Source organism: Harpegnathos saltator, unplaced genomic scaffold (assembly GCF_003227715.2).
Source record: "Harpegnathos saltator strain DR-91 unplaced genomic scaffold, Hsal_v8.6 scaffold498, whole genome shotgun sequence".
Taxonomy (NCBI): domain Eukaryota; kingdom Metazoa; phylum Arthropoda; class Insecta; order Hymenoptera; family Formicidae; genus Harpegnathos; species Harpegnathos saltator.
The window spans coordinates 1,547,585-1,569,141 of record NW_020230313.1 but is presented as its reverse complement, the minus strand read 5'-3'; the positions used below and the strand labels follow the sequence as shown (position 1 = coordinate 1,569,141).

Sequence of the window (21,557 nt, the reverse complement as noted above, 5' to 3'; positions counted from 1 at the left end):
GATGTATAGCGTATGATACGATACGAACGTACGTGCCGCTATCGCGTCGCGATCGCTCCTGGTGGTGCTCGCGATGGCGTGCACGTTACGTCAGTCCGCGGGCCGCGATCCGCGGAGTTGTGTGCACAACACAATGTGCCGGGGTTATACATTGTTCGAGCGGCGGAATGAAGTCGTACGAAGATTATCCGGCCTGTATCTGACGAGAGATACGGATCGCAGGTGGTATTATTTTTCGGGGTAGGAGGGGACACACTCATCGTGCACGCGCGACGCCGCGGAGAACGAGCGAGCCCGCGGGAGGGTAACCTTTGAGCGACGACAAGTCACGGCGTACGCCGCGATCGCGGTCGTGATCCTCTCGAAGAATTCCGCCACGGCGGATCCGGGTCGCGACAATGTGCACACTACTCGACGACGGTGACGAACAGCTCCGTGTCCGTAATGATCTTTGCCTCGCGGCTAACTCGCGGGAAGATCGGTCGGTTGATTCAGACGTCGCGGCGGAGCATCCGGTGCGAGGAGCGAGCATCTTACGCCGTTGAGCGTTTTGCATCTTACGAATCCTTGCGCGCGCGCGCACAACCAGTTTAGAAATTAAAATTCGAATGTATGTTTATTAATGAGAACTTTGGAGAGAGGTGAATTCGCGCGCGGACATCCGCCGCCGTTGTGCGAACTTTGACAGGCTCGAAGCGATCGACAGTTCGCGCGCAGTGTCACACAGGACACACTCAGCGTCGGTAAATATTTGTTCATTTTTTTTTATTCGTTAACGGGAGAAACTCTGCAGAGAAGTGAAGAATAGCTGTGCAAAAGTAAGCTATGCAAATAATGACGGAAGGTGCGCAAATTATGACGTCATGTAACGCTCAGGATCACGAATGAAGCAAACGAATGTCCTCTCGCGATTAACAGTACTTTTATTCCCCGTTGAAGCAACGCTGACGCAACGGATCGCTCGAAACTATCGGCCGAAGGTGAGGAGAAACGGCAGGCGTGTAAAATGTACTACAAGCGAAGATAACGCGTCCTTGCGACAGATTAGCGCGAAAAGCGTGGTCGCGCCGGTCCGTTTCGCAACTATTGCTATCACAGAGGCGTAAAACTTGTCGAAATATCACTCGCCTGCACTGCGGGCGAACAAATCCCCCCCGAGGGACGCGGCGGCTTCGTGAATACCTGCTTGTCGCAGGACCCAGTTTTTCAATAACGCGCGTTTTGCACCACGCACACGCCTACGAGCTGCACGTGGTGTCATTGGCTGCGAATACCTGCGTAGTCCTACGCAGGTGCTGAATGACGACATACCGCGCGGCCGACGCGGTATAGCGCGCGTTAAATCGCCGTTTTATAAATAAAGCTTTCGGAGTAGCGCGCAGAAGAGAGCGTGTCCTCAAGCATCGCCCGGCTCGTCGTAAAGTGTCCCTCCCTGCCGAATCGCCCATAGAGCTGGTCGCCGGAGAGCTGCTCTTTTTATTCACTCTCTTATTATTCAAACGCACTCGTGCGCTGGGCGCCGTTATACGCGCCGAAACGCAGAGCATTACTTGGCTATCGCCCGCACGAGAAACAGAGTACACCGCGGACTTTCTCTCTAGGCTCTCTCGCACATGCATCGCGCACGTAAGCCGCTTAGAACTTTCCGAGAAGATACACGCAGGAGAGTTCACACGGGCGACGACGATGCTTCTGTAGGACGATGCGCGAATATGCGCAAATATCATAGCTCGTCCGACAATGCAAGCCTCGAAGCCGTGTCGGTGCGCTCGTGTCGTAAGACACGAGCAGGAAAAATCGTCCGTCTCTCCATTGTGTCCATCGTCGTCAGGCGCGCGCGCGATTTAGATTGCGGTCAACTATCGTCGCGCGAGAAGCTCCGCTGGCTTACGTCTTCGTCGGGAAATTCATTTCCACGTCGCGCGATAATGCGCGATACTTAACTTCGGCGTCGGCCGTTCTCACCTGCGAGAAGCGGCCGCCGCTTTCCATCCCGAGGCTGCTCCGAGTCTACACACTCCGGATGCAAATTCTGCGTACCGTGTATATCTACGTCGTGCCGCATACTCGTGTTACAGAGTAACTTGTAGCGTATCAAAAGGACGCTAACAATGCCAGGCATTTTAATCCCCACACCACGTCGAGGATCGCCTTCGAAATAAGACGGCGAAGGCGCGCGCGATGTAGCGAGCGCGCTCGGCTGGCATTTTTTGCGCGCGCGCGGCCGCGGCTGGCGAGAGATCTCCGTTACGGTGATATTAAATTTCGACGGATCGCCGACGGCGTAGAGACGACTAGATCGCTCGGATTAAAATCGACCTCACGGGTCGTGTGATTTTTCGTTCGCCGGAAAGACGATATAAGCGAGGCCATGAGAATCGACTCGTAGCCTCGATTCCGCCGTTCGACGCTGCATCGTGCGGCCGATACCATTCGCTCTTCACGATAAGGGCGCAGCCGTCCGCTCGCTCTCGCACTTGACACGAGTCGTTTTGCAAAGCCTATTACTCGACGCGCTCGTCAAGCAGCGCTCTGTGCGCTGCATTGTTCCTCGCTTCGTAATCGTTAAGAATGATAATTAGTCGTAATCGCGTATCGCTCGACGTACATTCCTCATCTCTTCAGGTTCAGTCGACGTATCATCTCGGCCGCCTCGCATTCGCGCTTTTGTCTCTCTCTCTCTCTCTCTCTCTCTCTCTCTTCGTCTCTCTTTTCATCACGCAATATGCGACTCAGTCTGATTTATTTGCGTTTTCTGTTTCACGCGAAACAACATAGCGGATTCGCGTTTTGCGTTGCCTCACCGTCGATCACGACCGATAATGGCGTAATTGAGTTGAACTGAGAGGGATCCGCCCTCCTATATCCGAGTAATAAATTTCGCGGTGCTCGTTGCAGTCGGCTCCGGCCGGTACGGTTTTAGTGATAATTAGGAAGCTTTTCGAGACGCGGTGAGGCATTGCATCGTGCCCGAGAGTAAACTATCTTCAACCTACCACTCCCAATCGGGAGGGAGGGGAGGGGGGGAGATTTTATATTCTTCTTGCCCATTGTTTCTTAGGCAACGCAAGTTGCGCAAGATCGAAAGGATCGTACCGGTACGTTTTCACCGATATTTTATCATTATCCGGTTTGAGTTATCGAATTCGCTGGAAGGCCCATGATCGATATTAGATCGCTGTTGCGTCAATGAAGCAATCATTATTGCTCTCGAGAATTTGGACTAATGGATACGTGACGCAGAAGTGAGGTATATAAATATCGCGAGAAGAATCGACGTCGTAGCACAAGAGAAACTCGTGCATGCGCGCAATCTTGAAAAATCGCAAATCTCGACTTGGATCTCCGTTGACGCAAAGATTGCCTGTAATTATTGAGATGTGGTTTTTTTTTCTCATTTAATTAGCTTCTTGCCAGGTGATGACGTTCACGCGCGCGCGCGTGTCTATAGATGTATACGTATGTGAAAAGTCAGGAATCGAGGAAAATTATAATAAAACGTTCCACACGCTCGCTGCGCAGCGATTCCTTGTTAAGGTAGGTCATAAGGTGACACGGAAGTGATGTACGTATTTACCCGCAGAGAGGCGAGTGTGGTCGCTCGAGACGCTATCGAGGCCAACGGAGCACAGGTGAAATGTCACGCTGGTCTGGCGGTGATGAAATTCGCTAAGTAGAGATTAGGCGGCAGGCAAACGCGAACGTCTGAAAACGCCGCCCTCGCGATATTAACGAGGGACGGCACCGCCAATCTAATCACACGATTCCATCTCTCGCGCGCGGTGCTACATTATCCTTGAACTATTTTCCGAGGCTACCGATTCGCGTCCGCGATAGCGGCGAGGAGCAAACCGGAACGGCGAAATCGAACCGTCGTACGTACATCCCGATAAGTCGAGTGTCGCATCCGGTCGCGCAAAAAGTGTCTCTTTGTCCGAGTCGATCGCCAACGGCGATGGCTCGGGATGACCGGCCGGTGTCCTTTTAGGGGCGCAAATTACACCTCGAATGAATTTCTTGTTCTCTCGGCGCGTTGTAAATTAATCCGGCATCTTCCATTCCGAAAGCGAAAGAATGGCCGATGGGGAGGCGCGTCATCAATCACGCCGGGGTACACAATTCGCAGATCGTTACGCTGCTTTGGCATTAACCTACATAGAGAAATTAATGCGACTCGCGACTCGTAAAGGCCAACATTTTACAAACGTCGTACCACGCCTTTCGTCTCTATGGCCAGGCAGTGCACACCTTTGTAATTACGTCGCTCGCAATGGTCGCGCCTAAGAACTGATCGTCGCGTCGAATTACCTGGTCGAACAAAGCGACCGCCGAAACGTCGGTCGGTGACCCAGAGTGTCTTCTCACTTCAGCGACTAAGCGTGCTTCAAAACTTGCCACCTTATCTCACGGCTCGACGGCTCGTCTCTGCGTGTTACCTCGTCGCGAGAGTGCACTTTTGATCTTGCAAACTTTGCGGAAAGCCTTCGAGACGTCAAATATTCGCGTCAATTGGCAAATTTCGTATCTTTCAACCGCTACTTTTTTACCCGATCTTATTATTAATTAAACACGGACAAAATTACTACGTTGCTTACCAGAGCATAACGAGTTTCCCCCTCCCCCCCGCTCGAAAACACAATGCTTCGCGAATCAAAAATTTCATCGCAAGAAATCACCGCGAGTCGATCTCCGTCGAGATTCCCAGGATCTTGAGCTGCGCCCAATATGCACCGATAACGCCGCGATGCATAATGTTCTCGTCCGAATCAGGTGTTTATCCGAGGCGCGTACACGCGCCGAGCCGAACGTAAACCGAACAACCGGTACGCGTTCCATTATAGTCAGTAATCCGACACGGGATTTATTTTACAACGTTCCGCCGATAATTCCGGCGCGCTCTAGCGCGCGCACCTCTATCTGTCTAATTTCTCATCGTAACTGTCGCGTCGAATCGCGAGGCTCGTCGTTTGTAGCCGCGATAAAAGTGCGAGCGAGCACTTTAATATACGCGATTGCGTCTTGGCAACTTGGTCGCTTACTCCGCCGTTTCGAAACATTTATCGCGACATGTTTACACGGCCGATAGCCGAGGAGAGCGAAGGACCGCAGCGAACAAGTCCGAAAATTCACGAGGACGCCCTCTCGCCGCGTCGCCGCGGCGTTGTCGTCGTTGTTGTAACCGATTAGTCGTAATGAATCCGCGACCGCGTTTCCAGCGAAACCCGTTTTCCTTAACCGCTAACAATAGCAACGCGATCGTGCGCGCCTACGCGAAAAATTAGCAACGCGAATGACCACGCGATATATCCAACGCGCGCGTGTCGTAAAGGACACCTTCGCGTCTATTTCCGAAGGGTATTCGCGCGCCGCCGCGCCGCGCCGCGCCGCGCCGCGCCGCCGATGGAAACCGGTTAAAAACGCCCGTGATAAACGCCGCCAAGCTCTTTTACGGCTATTTCAGAAAATATCGTTCCGACCGGCCGTCGCGCGCGCGCGTGCAATTTGCATACGAGAAACATTATTAGACTATCCAAGGCCGAGGGGATGTTTTTCACTTCAAGTACCACCGATACTTCGCAGCGACGTGGTCGACGCGAAAGTATTGTCTCCGTCTTCTACTTTCGCTTCCTCGACGGCGTCTTCGGATACTCTTATGGCATCCGCGACGAAATCGCGACGATTGAGACGCAACTTGAAGAAGGAAAGAGAGAGAGAGAGAGAGAGAGAGAGAGAGGGAAGGAGGGAACGAGATCAGGTCGGCTTGGCGAATTTACGCGCCGTTGACTGGCGGACGTCCCGGACGTCGTCGTCGTCGTCGCTCGCGATTCCGAGCGTGTCGTTCATATTATATCGTGATATTATCGGCCAACAAAGTTGCACGGCGACCGCGACGGCGCGCGACAATTTCCCTACATTTTCTCAAAGGCGAACAGCGCCAGACAGGCACGAGCACTCACAGCGCGCCACGATTCGCGCGATACGTGCGCGCCTCGCGACGTACATATATATATATATATACCGGCGTAAGTGGAGAAAGAGAATATATATTCCCCGGCGAAGGTGGCACGGGAGAAAGAGAGAGCGAGATGACGAGAGAGATATACCGCGAGAGCTCTCCGGAACGGTCCAGTTCTCATGGATAGTTGGACGTGGTATAAGGCTCTCTCGCCCGACTTCGCCTGGCCTGCCGGGCTATTTCTTATTCATAAGCTCACCAGCCGCTCTACAGGGTGTCCAACAGGGTTTTCCTCGTCTCTAGCTTCGCTCCCGCTGGTCGAAAGGAGAGACATTCAAAGACATATATATATATCTTTCTTTAGTTCACAACGATCACACGGATCGGGCAAATCGACGGGGAATTTGTATAGATCGCGTCGATTTAGCGGGACATCGTTTCCCTAGACGCCTGGGTCGATCAAGACGCTTGTTTCCTTCCGTAAACATGATCCACCGTGCCTGTGCCTTCGTGAGTTTGCATAAAATTGTTCTCTCATATCCGAGCTCGCGTGCTCAGGCGCGTGCTAGATTGAATCTCGCTCCTCTTCCACGGACTCGTGTTTGCGTGCGATTCCACCGTCACTTCCGCTCCGCCAGCAACGCGCCGATCGAATTCGCACGGCGAATAACTGGAACACCGTGTATAGCTTCTGGCCGAGTTAACGTTCAGCGATACTGACCCGCACTACCGCGGCCGAACCGCATAAATTTCGCTCGTGCGCAGGATTCACGAGCCCCGGCTCGTCCTTCGCGGCCCTCCGCCGTCTCCGAGTGCGTTCCAAACCCGAGGCGCTTCTCCTCAACCTGCCCCGCCGCATCCCACGATGGCGCGCGCAACGCCGGTGCATCGCGAGAACGCTTATCCCGAATGTCTCGCGAGATATCTCGATCTCGTGTTGGCGAGCGAAGATAAAATCCCGCCGGGAAATTTAAGGCGGACTGGATACTACCGCGACGCGATACGCGGCGGAGAGGGCTGATCTCGCGTCCGTACCGCGACGAGACACCTTGGAATTTTATCGACCGTACTCGGGAACGTCTCTCGGGACGTCCGGGACGTGCGACGTGAGAGGGGAGGATCATCGTCTTCATCGAGAGCGCTGATAAGGCGGCTTAATTCGCGCCTCGCCCCGCAGCGCGCGAAGACGAAACGCGATCTTATCGGACGTGCCGTATTTCACGTTGCGTCGAGTTGCAAAACGAGAAATGCAAAACTACCCTACACTTTGTCCTCCGATTCGGGTCGTGTTTGTGAAAACAGCGCGGAGGACGTGACGTCCTCCCAAGGACGAGGCCGACGATGGATCCCCGCCCTCCCCCTGGCAACCCCGCTGGCGTCGCGGGACCACGCGGAAGAGACGGGAACGAGCCGTGACAGTGGCATTGTTTTCGGGGATTTATTAGCGGCGAGACGTCGCTTTCGAAAGCGCGGTTTCACTCCAGCAGTCAATTATCCGAATCGGCGCGCGATCTTCGCACGCTCCTACGTTAGTCCGTGTTGCGCTCAAATGCACAAACCTTCCCGCGCTGCCGCTCGGCGCTGTCGCGGAGAACAGTTAGTCGGAAATGAACGTGTGTACGCGTGACGTCTCGTACGCGCCTCACGCACACGCGCGCACGCACACACACACACACACACACACACACACGCGCGCGCGCCGCGCTATATTGTTTTCTGCTTTTTACCGTTTCTACCTGTCCGCAAGACTCGGCACCGGCTGCGTCGCGATCTGAATACACCGGTCAAGTGAGGTGAAAAGCGCGCTAACAGCGCGAGGGAGGCGGCGTACGCGAACGAGAGAGGAATTTCATTAGCCGCGCGAACGCCGAGGACTTCCGGTTCGCCGGTCGAAAGGACGAGCCACGGCGCGGCGCGGCGCGGCGCGGCGCGGCGCGCGAGCGAGAGCGTATGATTAATCGAAGAGTCGATCCTCCTAATTACGGAAACGATACCCGCGGCGAATCCGCGTGCATGCGCGCGGACACGCGAGCGGGATGGATTTTCTCTCGCGTAATACGATGCGATATTGTGATCTCCGCTGAAACATTGTCCACGGCTGTTCGGCGAGGAGTACCGAGTTACTCGCGCACGATTCCGCGCGCGGAGAACACCTCGCGCGTGCAAGTATCGGCTTTCCAGTCCCGGCTCGGCCGGCTCGACGAAAAGGTAAATGCCGTGTATCGTCGTCGTCGTCGTTGTCGGCGGCGGCGGCGGCGGCGTCGTATCGCGTCGCTAAAATTCTGCAGTTTTGCACGATGCGCCTCGATAACGAAGCCTTTCCCTTTCGCGGCCAGAATGCCACGTTCGTTGCACGACGCGCGCGAGCGCGGGCCTCCCCGGCACTATAATTTTCCACTCGTTTCCCTGCCGCATCATTATGCGGCCGATTGGCCGGATTCCCGGGATCCCTCCGCTCGCATCTTCATTTCGCGAGCCGGTGCTCGCGGGGTTAACTCTTCCGACGTTTTCACGGGCGTCCTTTTCCCCGCGCGCTTTTCCCCGATTTGCGGCTGCGCGCTCTCGGCCTGCGTTCACGGCCTGCGCGCACGTCCGCTAATTCGGTCTGCGATCGCGCTTCCTGCGCTACAATGCGTGCGCTCTCGTGATGAAAAGGAAAGTTGCGTGTATGTACATACGCGGAGCCACCACCCCTCGAGAGCGCGCGACAGAACCGCCGCAGCTGCCGGGCAAGTCAAAAGGGGCTGGCTCTGCATCTATTATCCACGCGCGGTTTAAGGGGAGCAAAGAGCGCAGAGGATCTCTCTCCGCTCGCGCTTCGAAATGAGATTCGGGTAGTATACATTAAAATTTGACACCCCCGGCCCGCTGGATGTCGCACATGTGTGTCAGCGTAGTTAACGCGGCGCCCGCGTTCGCTCCCTGAAACGTGATTAATACGAGGCATCGCGGCAAATTGCATCGTCAGCGCCTTGATCAAACATCTGCACTCACTCCGATATTTTCCGATCCACGTTGATTTACATTTGCCGATAAGCATAAAGTTACAATTACCGATTCACCACGACTCGCGATGACTCGCTGGAACTCGCTTTTGTCCGCACGACGCATGCACGGGCTGCATCCGCGGTCTCTCCGCGTTGTGTGAACGATCGCGAGAGAGAGAGAGAGAGAGAGAGAACGAGAGAGACGTACGCGTTGCTTCACTTGGGTGTAACTAAAAGCGAACGCCTTGACCTAGACAATCGCACGGAATGGCGCAAGAGGCTTATTAGCGACTTGGGCGATACCACGCGTCTCCTTCTCGTAGGCGTGCGCGCGCGCGCGCGCGCGCGGGAGGTGGTCTCGGATTAATTTATTAGCCGATGCAATTATCCTCGGTTGCTCAACGGCGCGCAGCCTCCGTTCGCGACGCGCTCCGCCGCCGCCCGCCGACGATATTTCGCGCCGCGGCGACGCGGCGATGATCGATTCGAGCGGATGAACGAGTCGATAGTGTTACCTGTCGAAAGGTGCTTTCTCTCTCTCTCTCTCTCTCTCTCTCTGCTTCCCATTCTTGCTCTCTCGTGCGCGCTACCAGTCTTAAATTCCCCGTGTAATTACGCGATCGCGTTAAACGCCGCTCGCGCCTCGCGTTCTCGCATCTCCACACTAATCGCGCTCGGCCACGTAAAGCCGACTGCGGCCTTTCGGCCGCGCAATGAGCCTAACGCGGCGCTAAGGCCCAGATGTAACGGCGCGTCTCATTATTCGGGGTAAAACGCGCAGCGCACGCTCTCGCGCAGCTCATGGCGATGCTTTACGATATGTTTACCCAGCGCTACGTACGGACAAGCCGCGGGATGATAATAATCTCCGTGGAGGAAAATAATCACAGTAAGAAAGCACAGGGAGAAAGAGACGGAGACAGAGAGAGAGAGAGAGATATATATATATATATATATATCTCTCTGTCTCACGGCTAAATTGATCGGTCAGTTTTCGCTCAATTATCCCGCCGGAGATACGCCGGTAATTATGTGAGTAATTATTTAGACGGTTAAGCGCGCGAGCCGAGCCGAGCTGCGTCGCTGACGAAAAAGGCGAGGTGAGAAATATAGCGAACTTCCGGCCACTTCCGGCCGTTGCAGGTGCCAGCTTGTGCGGCTCCCGCCACTTTCTTACGGAATCGTGCAACAGGTTGTTATTTATCTAATAAGAAAGTCTCCTCTCTCTCTCTCTCTCTCTCCCTCTCTCTCTCTCTCTCTCTCTCTCTCTCTCTCTCTCTCTCTCTCTCTCCCCCTCGCGAATCGTCGGCTGCTGACGAATTATGAATATGAATGGGAATACGCGCGCGTGAAGCGCGAGCATCGAACGGACCTCTCCGTAGAAACGTCCGAGTAACGTCTCGAGAACGGCAGGAAGGAGCGAGTAATAGCGAAGTATGTCGTGTCTCGACCCCACCATCATCATCGTGGTAATCGTCGATCTACGACGAGGCGACCCAGGATCCAGCTGACACTCGACAGGAAGTTGCCACTCGAAAATACCGTGGCATACATCGATGGGCCTACAAACGTTTGCGCTGCGGTAGATGGATAGACAGATAGCTCGTTACTCGGCTCTGTCATTTCACTCGCGTTCACGTTTGCACACGCGGAGCAGCGAATCGTAGTACCGTGGGAGCTCTTCGTGTATACCGTAGCGTTTTTTCGAAACCGCTGAAACTCTCCCCTTCAGAGAAAAAGAGAAAGAGAGAGATAGATAGATAGATAGATAGATAGATAGAGAGAGAGAGAGAGAGAGAGAGGAGTTGACGCTTGGGTAGGCAAGCTTTTTCACGGCCCTTGCGGCTAATTAACGTCAGGTGGCTCCTCAGGTGGTTTCCCCTTCTGCACCCCTTTTACTCTCGACGATATCCGGGTCATCGAGACACATCTCTGCTAAAATTTTTCCGCGACGGATACTTCCCGCGCGGAGATAACAAAAAGACCTCTCTCAGAAGCTCCCGTTTATTTTCTCTCTTTTTTTTTCTTTTCTTTTTTACGAAACGTAGACATTTCGAGCGCAATTTATGAGAGTCACGACAGCGTTATTGCAGAGGGTGCGAAAATCAGAGGACGTACTCGCTCTTCTCGATCTTGTCCTTAATTCGCAATACTCGCCAGATACTGACGTATTGATTATACGTTCGGGGCGGCAGTGCGGCGCGGCGCGGCGTGCTCGCGTACAAATCTCCCGCCGCTAATCAAATGGTGAAAAGGGCTTTTTTCCTGACGCGAGAAAGGTAATCATACGTCAAAGCTTATTCCGATCGGGCGAATAGCAAAATCGTGACAAGGGGGGGAGGGAGGACCCTGTGGCGTGAGAGGCTGACCGACCTTACGATTACTCGCGCAGAGACGTGTTTAGAGCGAGCAGCGCGGTGTTGAGAGGCATCGACACCGTGTTTCCCGGCTCGCATTTAGCGGTCGCTAAATGCGACTGTCAGATGCCCGTCGCACCTCGTCCGACACGAAGATCCGGTTAACGCGAATCAACGTAGAATGCGAACGGCGAGACTCATTGATCGCGCTCAACAGCTGAATGAGAGATCGGTATCGGTCTGCTTACATCTCGCTGTTCGCCCTGAGCTGAGAAAGAGAGAAAGAGAGACGATTCAGCGGGAAGAAATCAAGTTGAAAGTAGCAATCCGATAAGCGGCCGTCGCGAAAATGTCAATCGAACCAGGTCGACCAAGCAACCGACGGCCAAGGGGACGTTGGAATCTTGCTGTCAGGCCCGTAACGAGCCGAGTCGCACCCTCCTCGTGTCCTTTAAGCACGTTCCAATGCTGATGGACAGATTCGAGACGGACATTTTCTCGTCGCTGGAGGTACGCGCGCCCGAACCGTGACGAGAAGTAAACGCCGACGCCATGGCGCATTTGACAGGTGCCTATTCCGGAAACCGCTTGAATCGCTCAACTTATCGTCACAGTATCCCCGCGGCAATTTTACCGCCTCGTCGATGTGATTGTCCACGCGTAACGAGACGTCTCCTTGTGTGTCGGCAAACATGTCGCAAGGTGCGATGCAACACGTTACTTTGGCTTCGATCCTTCGTACTTTGAACTCGATTTGATCTCAAGCTCAATTAACAGTCGGGGGCGGATTAACAGCCTCGAACGGATCCTTCAATCGCGACGCGTTCGTTCGCTCGAGGTTGCGCGTTAAAATAGGATACGTATGCACGGCCACGCAGGAGGTACGCGCAGTCGCGATTACGCCGGTAAAACATGTCGTCGCGGGTCGCCGCGCGCTCATCATCATAAAATGCGTCTGCGCATACTTCGCCGAGGTATGAGCAGCGCTAACGTGAATCTTTCGCGCGTCTTAACAACGTCTGCAGCCAGTCAATACGTATAATGAATGAGGCACGGCGCGTATTCTCCTGTTTCTCTCTCTCTCTCTTCCTCTTTCTCTCCGTTTCTTTTTTCCTCCCTCTCTTTCTCTTTCTTTCTCTCCCTACCTCGGCGTCTCTCTTTCACTCGCGAGCGACGCCAGCAAAAATGCTGAATCGCAATCGCCATGATCAAGTCGACACGTACGTACGTATGCACGAGCGGCGCATTCCGCCTTTGCCGCGTGCGAATGTGCCTATTTATAGTAGACTCGAAGTAGAAATAACTGGATGTGTCGATACGGCGCTATTAATTTCCCAGCCCCGGGTTCGCTCCGGCACGTCGTACGAATCTCCCCGCTCCGAGAGAGAGTTCTCTCTTATCTCCGTGATACATCATCGGCTTGGCCCCCCGCATTAGCGTCCGCGGTTCGAATTTTAACCGAGCCAATGCGTCAGATGTCAGAAACAGGTAAACGTCGACATTCCGCTACTAGACACTCTGTGCGCACAAAGTCTGATAATAATAATAAATGCGTAACTACGTTCGCAGTTTATTGCGCAATTGCCGCTGCGGGCCGGCGGTGCTGCGAGAGCTAGTTATACCTGCTCGAGAAAATTATTTTATCCTGATTATTATCGTCCGTTATAAATCGCACGAAATGCAGTCGCGATGTAGCAACGAACGTGAAAGAGAGATCTTATTCCACTTATCAAATGACTAATCAATTGTTAAAACGACTCCAGCTACGCCGACATGTATCTTTATCAAATGAATTCGTACGCCCCTTTGGCCTCGTCGAAATGTCGCTGAAATTATATTACGTCACCTTACACGTTACAGTGGGATCAATTGAAGCGCAACATGGGGCGACGCTGAACAAGAGAGCAACATCGAGGCGACCGAGACACCGGTGGGCTTCGACGCGACGCGGTGAGTGTTATAAACTCCAACACCCGCGGAGTGTTTCTCTTAGTAACGCAACGCGTAATTACAATCGAGCCATTGATTTCGCGAGGGAGAGAAAGGCGAAGCGCGGCAGCCGAAAAGAAATCGATAAATCATAGATAGGGCAGAAGTGAAGGCGCAAATCGCGAGTTGGAAATTGCACGAGAGGAGGAGGGGTCAGGGGGGGGAGGGGGGGAGGGAACACGGCGCTACCGGGCACGCGTCTCCGTCTCCGGGGTAGCCGACTTAATCGATCGACCTGGAATGCCGCTACTGTCGTACACACTCTGTAGGCCGATTTATTAGCCCGCGAGAGAGTGCACCGTATGGATTTCAGTTAGGGACGGAGGCGAGAGGGAACGTCGACATTCCAGACGCGCGCCGTCGACGTCCCTTTCGCTGCGCCCATCGACTCGAGGATGCAGGATTCCGGCATGCGACTTGCGTACCAATCGGCTCGTTCCTATGTGGAGCGCGTTGCGCCGGTCATTTTTTCGAACAAGACTGCCTCGGATCCCTCCCTCCCGGAGGCTCCATGTTACGAGGAAAGCTCCGCGGCTCCGAAACGGTCGCGCAATTTCAAGTCGTGCTCCCTCATCCGTCTCGCCCGTAATAAAAACCATAAATGGAGCAAGCGAGCCCGCTGCAAACTGCAGCCTCGAATAAACGCTTGAAAACGTGAGGTCTCGTGTTACCCAGCCGAGCTGCGTGTGCGCGCAACTTATCCCGAGCCTGCGACTTCGATACACGCGCACGCACACGCACACACACACACACACACACATAAAATCTCCACGAGCCACCGTGCAAATTAAAAAGACGACGGGGCGTGCGTGATTTTCTTGTTAATGAGTCGTCGCGCAATACGCATCCCGCCGCACGCATTGAGCGCAGTCACGTTGCGCCACGTCGACGTCAACGGCGCGCGTTTCAGGAAAGTCAGCGACACGCCGGTAACTGGAAAATCATGCAACACGCCGCGAGATATTCGCGTAGCCGCCTCGCGCGCGCGTTGTCGTCGCGTCGCGTCGGGGGGAACGACGTGAGAAATAAAGAGGTCGGATAAGCAGCCCGGCCATCTCCGGCGAGGTAGACGACGACAGACCAATTATGTTGGCAGCGCGAAACCCGCATTACTGCACGCGCATAGAGACCGCATATAAGACGCGCGTATTATGCGCGCCGCTGCGCGCCGAGCCGGGCGAGCAGAGCGATCGGCGAATAGCGGAATGTTAACCAAGCTCGTTTTACACGGAGGCATTCGCGCGAACCGGAAAGCTCTCGCCAACTTTGCATCGCCATGGTCGTCGTCGTCGTCGTCGTCGTCGTCGTCGTTATCGTTGCCGTTGTCGCGGTAGCGGCCGGACCGGCCGTTTAATAAAAACACCTTATAATCCGCGCCGCGCGATTTACCGCAATTAAACGTGCCCCCGCACGCGGTTAATCAGCGGCCATCGTCATCCAATTATGAAACGCCACGAATCAACGTCCCGTTCGCGCGTCGTCGATCTCATCTCGGACTGCACGCATCTACGTACTTGTATTCTTTCATGATGCATGTACCATCGATGCATCTTCCACGCGTACAGCTGTATGCGTGCGCGTGCGTGAGTTCCCTTTCTCCTCCCTCTTTCTCTCCATCTCCGTAGTACGCGAAAAGTGACGAGTCCCGTGAAACAGCGTCTTTTATCCGCGACATAATTTTTCGCCATTCACGCCGGCCGCTTTCCCATGCGCGACTGGAGTCGCGCGCGCGCGCGCGCGGTTTCTTTATCGCGCGAATAAATTTCTTTCGTTTTTCGCGAGAGCGCGTTTTCGCCGTTACAGCCGGCCGTAATAACGAGTCGGGCTCCTACGCCGTTGCGTATCCGCGCGCGGTGCATTAGCATAAGCCCGGTATGCGAGATAGTCGGGCGTAGGCGTATATAGATACGAGCGCGAGGAGCATAAAGGGAGCAATAAGATCGGAAAGAAACGGCGGAGGTGGAAACAGACGGCGGGGACACCGACCGAGCGAGCGAACATCGAAAAGGCAAGTACAAGAAGAGACAAGTATAACAGAGAGAGAGAGAGAGAGAGAGAGAGAGAGAGAGAGAGAGAGAGAGAGAGAGAGAGAGACGGGGGGTGAAACGGAACACGCCCAGCATAAGGGAACGGGGGTGTGCGCGAGGGTGCGTGCGAATGCACGAGCCGCGCGAGTGCGATAAGCAGCGTGAGACGAGCGCGGAGCTATTTCCGCGCGGTTCGCACACACCGACGACAGGCGTGAGTTACGAGAGATGAGCGGATAAGGAGAATAACGCGCGCGGGCCGGACACTTTCCGTTATCCAGTCGTTTTGTCTGCAAACCGTCGGCTTCTGAAAGCCGGTTTGTGTGGTGGCTCATGGAGTCGATCTCTGAGACTTGACGCGATAATTCGCGCTTTTCCGACTTTTCGACCGAGACCGAGAGCGAGAAGCAAAAATTCCTTTCGTCTCGTGCATCTCGCGGAATAAGGTACCGCAACCGCGCAGATTGATATCGACGCGCGCTGATAACTTTCGCAGTTTCCCTCCGGGCAATGAATAATAGAGCCAGTGCAATTAAATATCGCAGAGTATCCTCTCGGGTTTGTCTCGGCACCGAAACAGGTTGCCTTCAGCAGTGCGTTCGCACGCGCCTCGACGATAAGCAAAAACGAGCGTCTCAACGGAGCGCCGCAGCGATAAGCGGAGAGAGAGAGAGAGAGAGAGAGGGACAGCGAGAGAGAAAAAAAGGAGGCGGAGAGAGAGACGATATCGAAATTGAGCTCGTATGTTATCTTCGCACGTAAAATGTCCCCCATTGGTATCAGAATTCGAATGCGCGGCGCGGAACCAGGGTCACGCAGCATTATCTCTCCTCTCTCTCCCGTAAGAACCCGCTCGCGTAAAATATCGGCGCTTTCACTTTCACTTTCACGATCGCTTTATCTTTAATTAAACTCTTCGATTATCTTACGCGCGCGACTCGGAATCCGTTTGAGCAAAACGACCTGAATTCTGGCCGGTGGCGCGCACGCCGTGCGGTGCATGCGCGTGCAATCGCGCCGACTTAAATCGACCCTCCGGCAGCGAAAGGGTTAATTCGACGGTACATACCGAGACAGGTGATCGAGTGGTCCGCGGGTGGTCGTAAAACGTTTCGCGCCCATGCCGCCCTCAAGACCTCGAGGGCGCAGGGCGGTCCGCTAACCATCAACACGCCCGGTGACACGTGGCCCTTGTACCTGAGCTGCCGAGTCGCGTCCACCAGAGCCGCGTTCCACCAGCACTTGGAATTCGCTTCCAAGAAGCTCTACAACAGAGACAAAAAAAGACAATGATTACCACCTGCGCGTTTTCGCAACACGGTAAAATTTATTCGAGCAATCACGCGGGCAATTATCTCGGAAAATTTTCCGAGATAATTCGCTGCGCTTGATCCCCTCATAATTAACCTTCGCGGTATCCCGGTTGCTAGTTGCTAGAGAGAATATTTTGTTCCATAAGTTTCTGTTTTACTCGAGAGTTTTTTACTCGATCGAAAGAAGGAAGCGGAGACTTTCTTGTTACTTTTCTTTAGCAGAGACTTTGAGAACGACGTTGAATCGTTGAATCGTTAATCCTCACGAATAGTTCACACAAAAATAGTGAAAGATGAAAATGGAGTCTTGGTTGGCATACCGAAGGCTCAAATAATGAAACGAATTTCCGATTACTCCGTTTGCAAAACGTCCACCGCCGGTGATTGTCCTTCGACCGAAACGTTCCGTGCGCTTCACTTTCTCGCGCGCACAGCAGGCGCAGCAAGTGGCTTTGCGACAGAAAAATATTACGCCCGCGAAATCGTGTAACTGCGTAATAACTATCATTCGCACACTCCTCTCACACATGCATTACGTATCAGCAATAAAGAAAGCCGTAACACGTCGCGCAGGCAGACGGCCGCGAGTTATCCCCTAAAATATAGCGCGGTCGCTAAGTGTTTATCTCCGTGAGGGCCGTATGGCGTTTCACCCTCGTCGTAACTCGGGGCGAAACAGCCCCTGCCGCCCTGCGGCCGCTTCGTAGAATCCCCGTCGTACTTTCGCTTCGCAGAATGAGCCGTGATAGGGTCGAGAGCCCCGGACAATGCTTATAAACGAACCGCCCCGCGGGATTTTTCTCTGACCCCGCGTCCCGCCCTCTCCGCGTCCGGTTAAATCATGAAATTAGTGCGGAGTGCCGGAATCGATCGCGCCGCCAGCCGCGCTGATTTATCGCAGTTCCCGCGCGATCATTCCCCGGATAGACGAAAAGTGTTACGGTGCTTCTCGCCAGTACGAACGAGCGGCTGTACACACGGGGAGATCCGGGAGGATCCTTCGTGAGAATGTTAATTTATCGCATCCGTCGGGCGCTTTGTAGTTTGGCCGGTGAAGCGCCTTCGATGCAGAAGAAGGTGCATCTCATCGGCACGAGAGAAAGAAAAAATAATATCGCGAAATCGACCGGTCCCTTGAAACGAAATCTCGCCGATCCGCAACGGTGTGGGTGGAACAACGTATGCATCGTAGGATAATGCACGACGCGATCGTTAGAATCGCCGCCGCCGCCGCCGCCGCAGTGGCGTCGATTCGCGCGCGCGAGCCGGCGACCGCGTTTTCGTCCAAACGAGGAAACAACGGCAGAGACAGAGAGAAAGAGAGAGAGAGAGAGAGAGAGAGAGAGGGAGAAAGAGACGGCGGGGCAGAAACGTCGAGGCACGGACTTTAATTTAATCCCACGTAAAAGAACACAATGCGCGCGCGCATAAGATGATGATTTTGCATCTAGCGCAGGGTAAGAGCGTAGGATCCCGGACTTTCACCATCTGGAAGTCCGTGTAGCGGATCGCGAACGGCGACGGCAGCGGAGTTACTACCAAATGACGGAACCTCCGTGCCGCTGCAAATTACACGTCCGCGATCGATCTGATTCGCGAGAGGCCGACGCGGCGCGGCCGGCGAGAACGGTCGGCCAGCGGCTCGTTTTGTAGCTGTGCGCAACGGTGCAGCGCGCGCGCGCGCGCGCACGCGAACGTCGTCCACCCTCGCCGACGCGCGTTCCGCCTGCTGTCGCAGTTAGAATACCCGCGCGGACACCTAAGGTTCGCGCGATCGCGCGCCAACGCCGCCGTCATCTTTTACGTGATGTTGCTTGTCGCGCTGGTTGTTGCGCTCGTTGCGCAATCGGCGCAATCCGCGATTTTCAGATTCAATCGCACTCTTTCGTACCGGGGCGGGGGGAGGGGAAGGGGCGGGCGATGCCGCCGCCGCCGCCGCTGCCGCCGCGCGATGATATTACTTAACGTCACGAATGCGCCTTCGATTACAATGGAATTTCTTTCATTTCGGCTTATTACAACGGCGCGAACGACAAGCCGGCTTTCGCAAGCGGCGGCGGCGGCGGCGGCGGCGGTTGCGACACGCGGAACGCAGCTTTTCGACGCTCCCAGCTCGAGGAAGGGATTATAATGAGTGTGCAGCGCGGGCGCGGGCAAGCCGCGGGCCGGTTTATTAAATCGCCCAGACAGACTGCGATTTTCAGCAGGTGAAACTTTTCGATTACGTCAAGAGGCCGCTTCCTCGAGAGGCCGCGCGCGCGCGCGCGGCAGCACGTGGGAGCACGGTGTCGAATCAACCGAGCGGACACGATCGATTTCACGAGATCGTACTTACCTTCCCCGCGGTCTCTTTCTCCCGCGATCTCGAGACACCTTCTACAATCGAATTACTTGACGCTTCGTTTTTTCCGCCCGGTTGAGCACGATAAACGGAGAAAAGCGGCACTTTCGCAATTTTAAGAAAATTTCGTCCGTCTCTTAATCGCCGCTTTCGTAACACACAGGCCAAGCTATACGGAAACGTCCTTTAAATGTCGAGTCGCGTTATTATAATGCCGTCGCGAAAGCCGCAACGATGGGATTTATCACGAGCGATTGCGCCTCACGCTCGCGGCCCTTCCCAAATGTCGCGCCCGTCTTTTATCGCGCGCGCATCGAGAAGGGAAGAAATTCACACGCGTTACGCCCAAACGTGCTCGCGTTTTTTCTTATTAATCAGCGCAACGTCGCGTGTGAACACGTTCTCGCGAAAACGAGCAAAACAGCCGCGCGGCTGTTGAAAATATCTCGCAGCACCGTGGAGTGCGTGTGGGGTGCACGACAGACAGGATACGCTGATAAAGTAGACGCTCTTACATTGTCCATGGGAGGACTCTAACCGTGAGAGTACGACAGTACTCTCCGACAGAGTTAACCATAATTAGTGCTGAATCAGCCACCATGTCTCCTGTATCCAGCCCAGCGGCACGCCAGCGCACGCTAACTGTGCGAAAAAAGCAATGCTTTTGATGCTGAACGCAAATTGGCATTGCCGGCATTGCCGTATCGCGACTCGTAACATCGCGTTTCACCGGACGATAACGTTATCTCCGCCCGGGGACGGTGCTCCGTAAATTCGCGTAATCTCACGTAATCCACAAACTGCCAACGTCGCGCGATGTTAACGCTGCGCGAGAGTTGCACGTTATGAAGGAATAATCCCCGTACATGTACAGGACAAAAAGAGACGAGAAACTGTACGAAGTCTCCTAATGAAACTTCAGCGATCGCGAGGTCTCCTCGTAATAATAACGGCCTCGTGCGTATTGAATAAATTCGACGACACCGAGGAAACGACGAGATATCCCCGCGATTATCTCGTATTTCTCCTCAACCTTGTGTGCTCCCTAACTGCTCGAGAAGATTATAAGCTACAGATATCGATTACTCGGGGGAATAGCGAGACGTGGAGAACGGCCGGGATATTCTCGTCGAGGGTGAATATTTGGGAAGCGTGTAGGATCACGACGGCAGATTGCGCGGGGTCGGAAAACAAGGAGAAGAGAGAGAGAGAGAGAGAGAGATTGCGCGAGATGCGGTTTTTCGGGCCATCAATTTGCGACGAGCGTACGAGAGGACGAGAGAGAACCGAGCCCAGCTTTTTCCTCGTCGGATCCGCGTATCGTCGCGAGAGAGCCGCGCTCTCTCGCTAGCTTTTAACTTTTAACGATCAAGTTCGGACGAGCGCGTGTGCGCAGCACTTCGTGGCACTTTCGGCGAAGCGGAGGAGCGCGCGGTGAGAGAATAAATCGCGCGGCTAGGTGTAGAAAGTAACAGCCGGGAGGAGAGGAGAACGCGGCGGAGACCTATCGCTAATCGGTGCGCGGTGCTCGGCGCACGTAACGCACATATTGCGATTTCCGTGCCGGCAATGAACTTGCGGCAATACGGCCTATAGGGTGTTGTACGGTCGTTGGCTGCCCGTTAATTATTATGCAATATACTCGCGCTGCGTGCTCTCGCGCGCGCGCTTGCTCGCTCACGTACGCTTATCCTTTTAAAGCCCTAACCGAGACGCTGCCGAGCGCGGAACGTGAGCGGTTAACGGAGTCGAACGAAATACGTATGGCAGAAAGTTATTGCGCCATTCGCCGCGATATTATTGCGCCGCGGCGGCGGCGACGGCGGCGGGCCTCCGTTTCGCCGACCTATCAGAGGTCTATCCCATTATAACGTCGCGGATACGTTTAACCCGCGCGCGTTATACGGCATCTGTCGACGCGATTGGAATTGCCCGGCTGAATTCTACAAGGCTCGCTTAAGTTTCCACGAGCGGCCGCTAATGGATTAATACGAGCCGCTTCGTCGCAAATTCGCGCGCCGCGCAAGCACCCCTCGTCTCGTCTTCGTCTCTCGCGGTCGCGCGAAAAAGTCGCGCGAAACGTGTTCGGTCGCCGAGGGCCGCCGCCCCCCCCCCCGCCCCGCCATTGCGAAATTGATCTATTTATCAGCTATTACCGGGCTGCGACAGGCGTCAAGACGCTCGCCGGTCGTCTCGAATTTTAATCATCAACCCCGAGTAGGCACGCGGGCTGCGAGCATAAATCACGATAACATAATTTATATGCTAATATCGCGGGTACAGCATGCGCTCTCGCGCGAATACGCTCTGCGCGCAGGAGAGACGCAGGAGGGATCTCTAACTGGGTGTAGTTATATAGCCGGGCATAGGCGTCGACCGTTGTGTAGACTCGCTTACGAATCGATATCGGAACAGCCGCCGGCAAAAAGAAACCGCGTCGAATTGGCGACCTCCGGGAAGCGTCTCCTCCCGGCAGAAGTCTCGAAGACGTGGCGAACAGGGACCTCGTAAACAGGAAACCGTGTCACGTCGTGAGAGAAGAAATACATTACATCGTCGGGAGAAATATTTCTGCTACAAATGATAA

General features: G+C 54.5%; 2 protein-coding genes across 4 annotated transcripts in view; one reads left to right on the top strand and one right to left on the bottom strand.

The window, feature by feature from the left end:
• The window catches only part of LOC112589393 (uncharacterized), a 29,383-nt gene extending 15,983 nt beyond the window's left edge, over positions 1–13,400 (top strand). The window contains exon 2 of the mRNA XM_025302486.1: positions 13,161–13,400. Coding sequence (XP_025158271.1) covers positions 13,161–13,384 — 224 coding nt within the window. The 3' untranslated portion in view covers positions 13,385–13,400. The remainder of the gene's footprint in view (positions 1–13,160) is intronic.
• The window catches only part of knockout (Stork-head domain-containing protein knockout), a 79,282-nt gene that overhangs the window by 13,673 nt on the left and 44,052 nt on the right, over positions 1–21,557 (bottom strand). For all 3 annotated transcript variants that reach the window (XM_011155219.3, XM_011155220.3, XM_025302484.1), the window contains exon 3: positions 16,386–16,581. In XM_011155219.3, the coding sequence (XP_011153521.2) occupies positions 16,386–16,581 (196 nt within the window). The remainder of the gene's footprint in view (positions 1–16,385; positions 16,582–21,557) is intronic.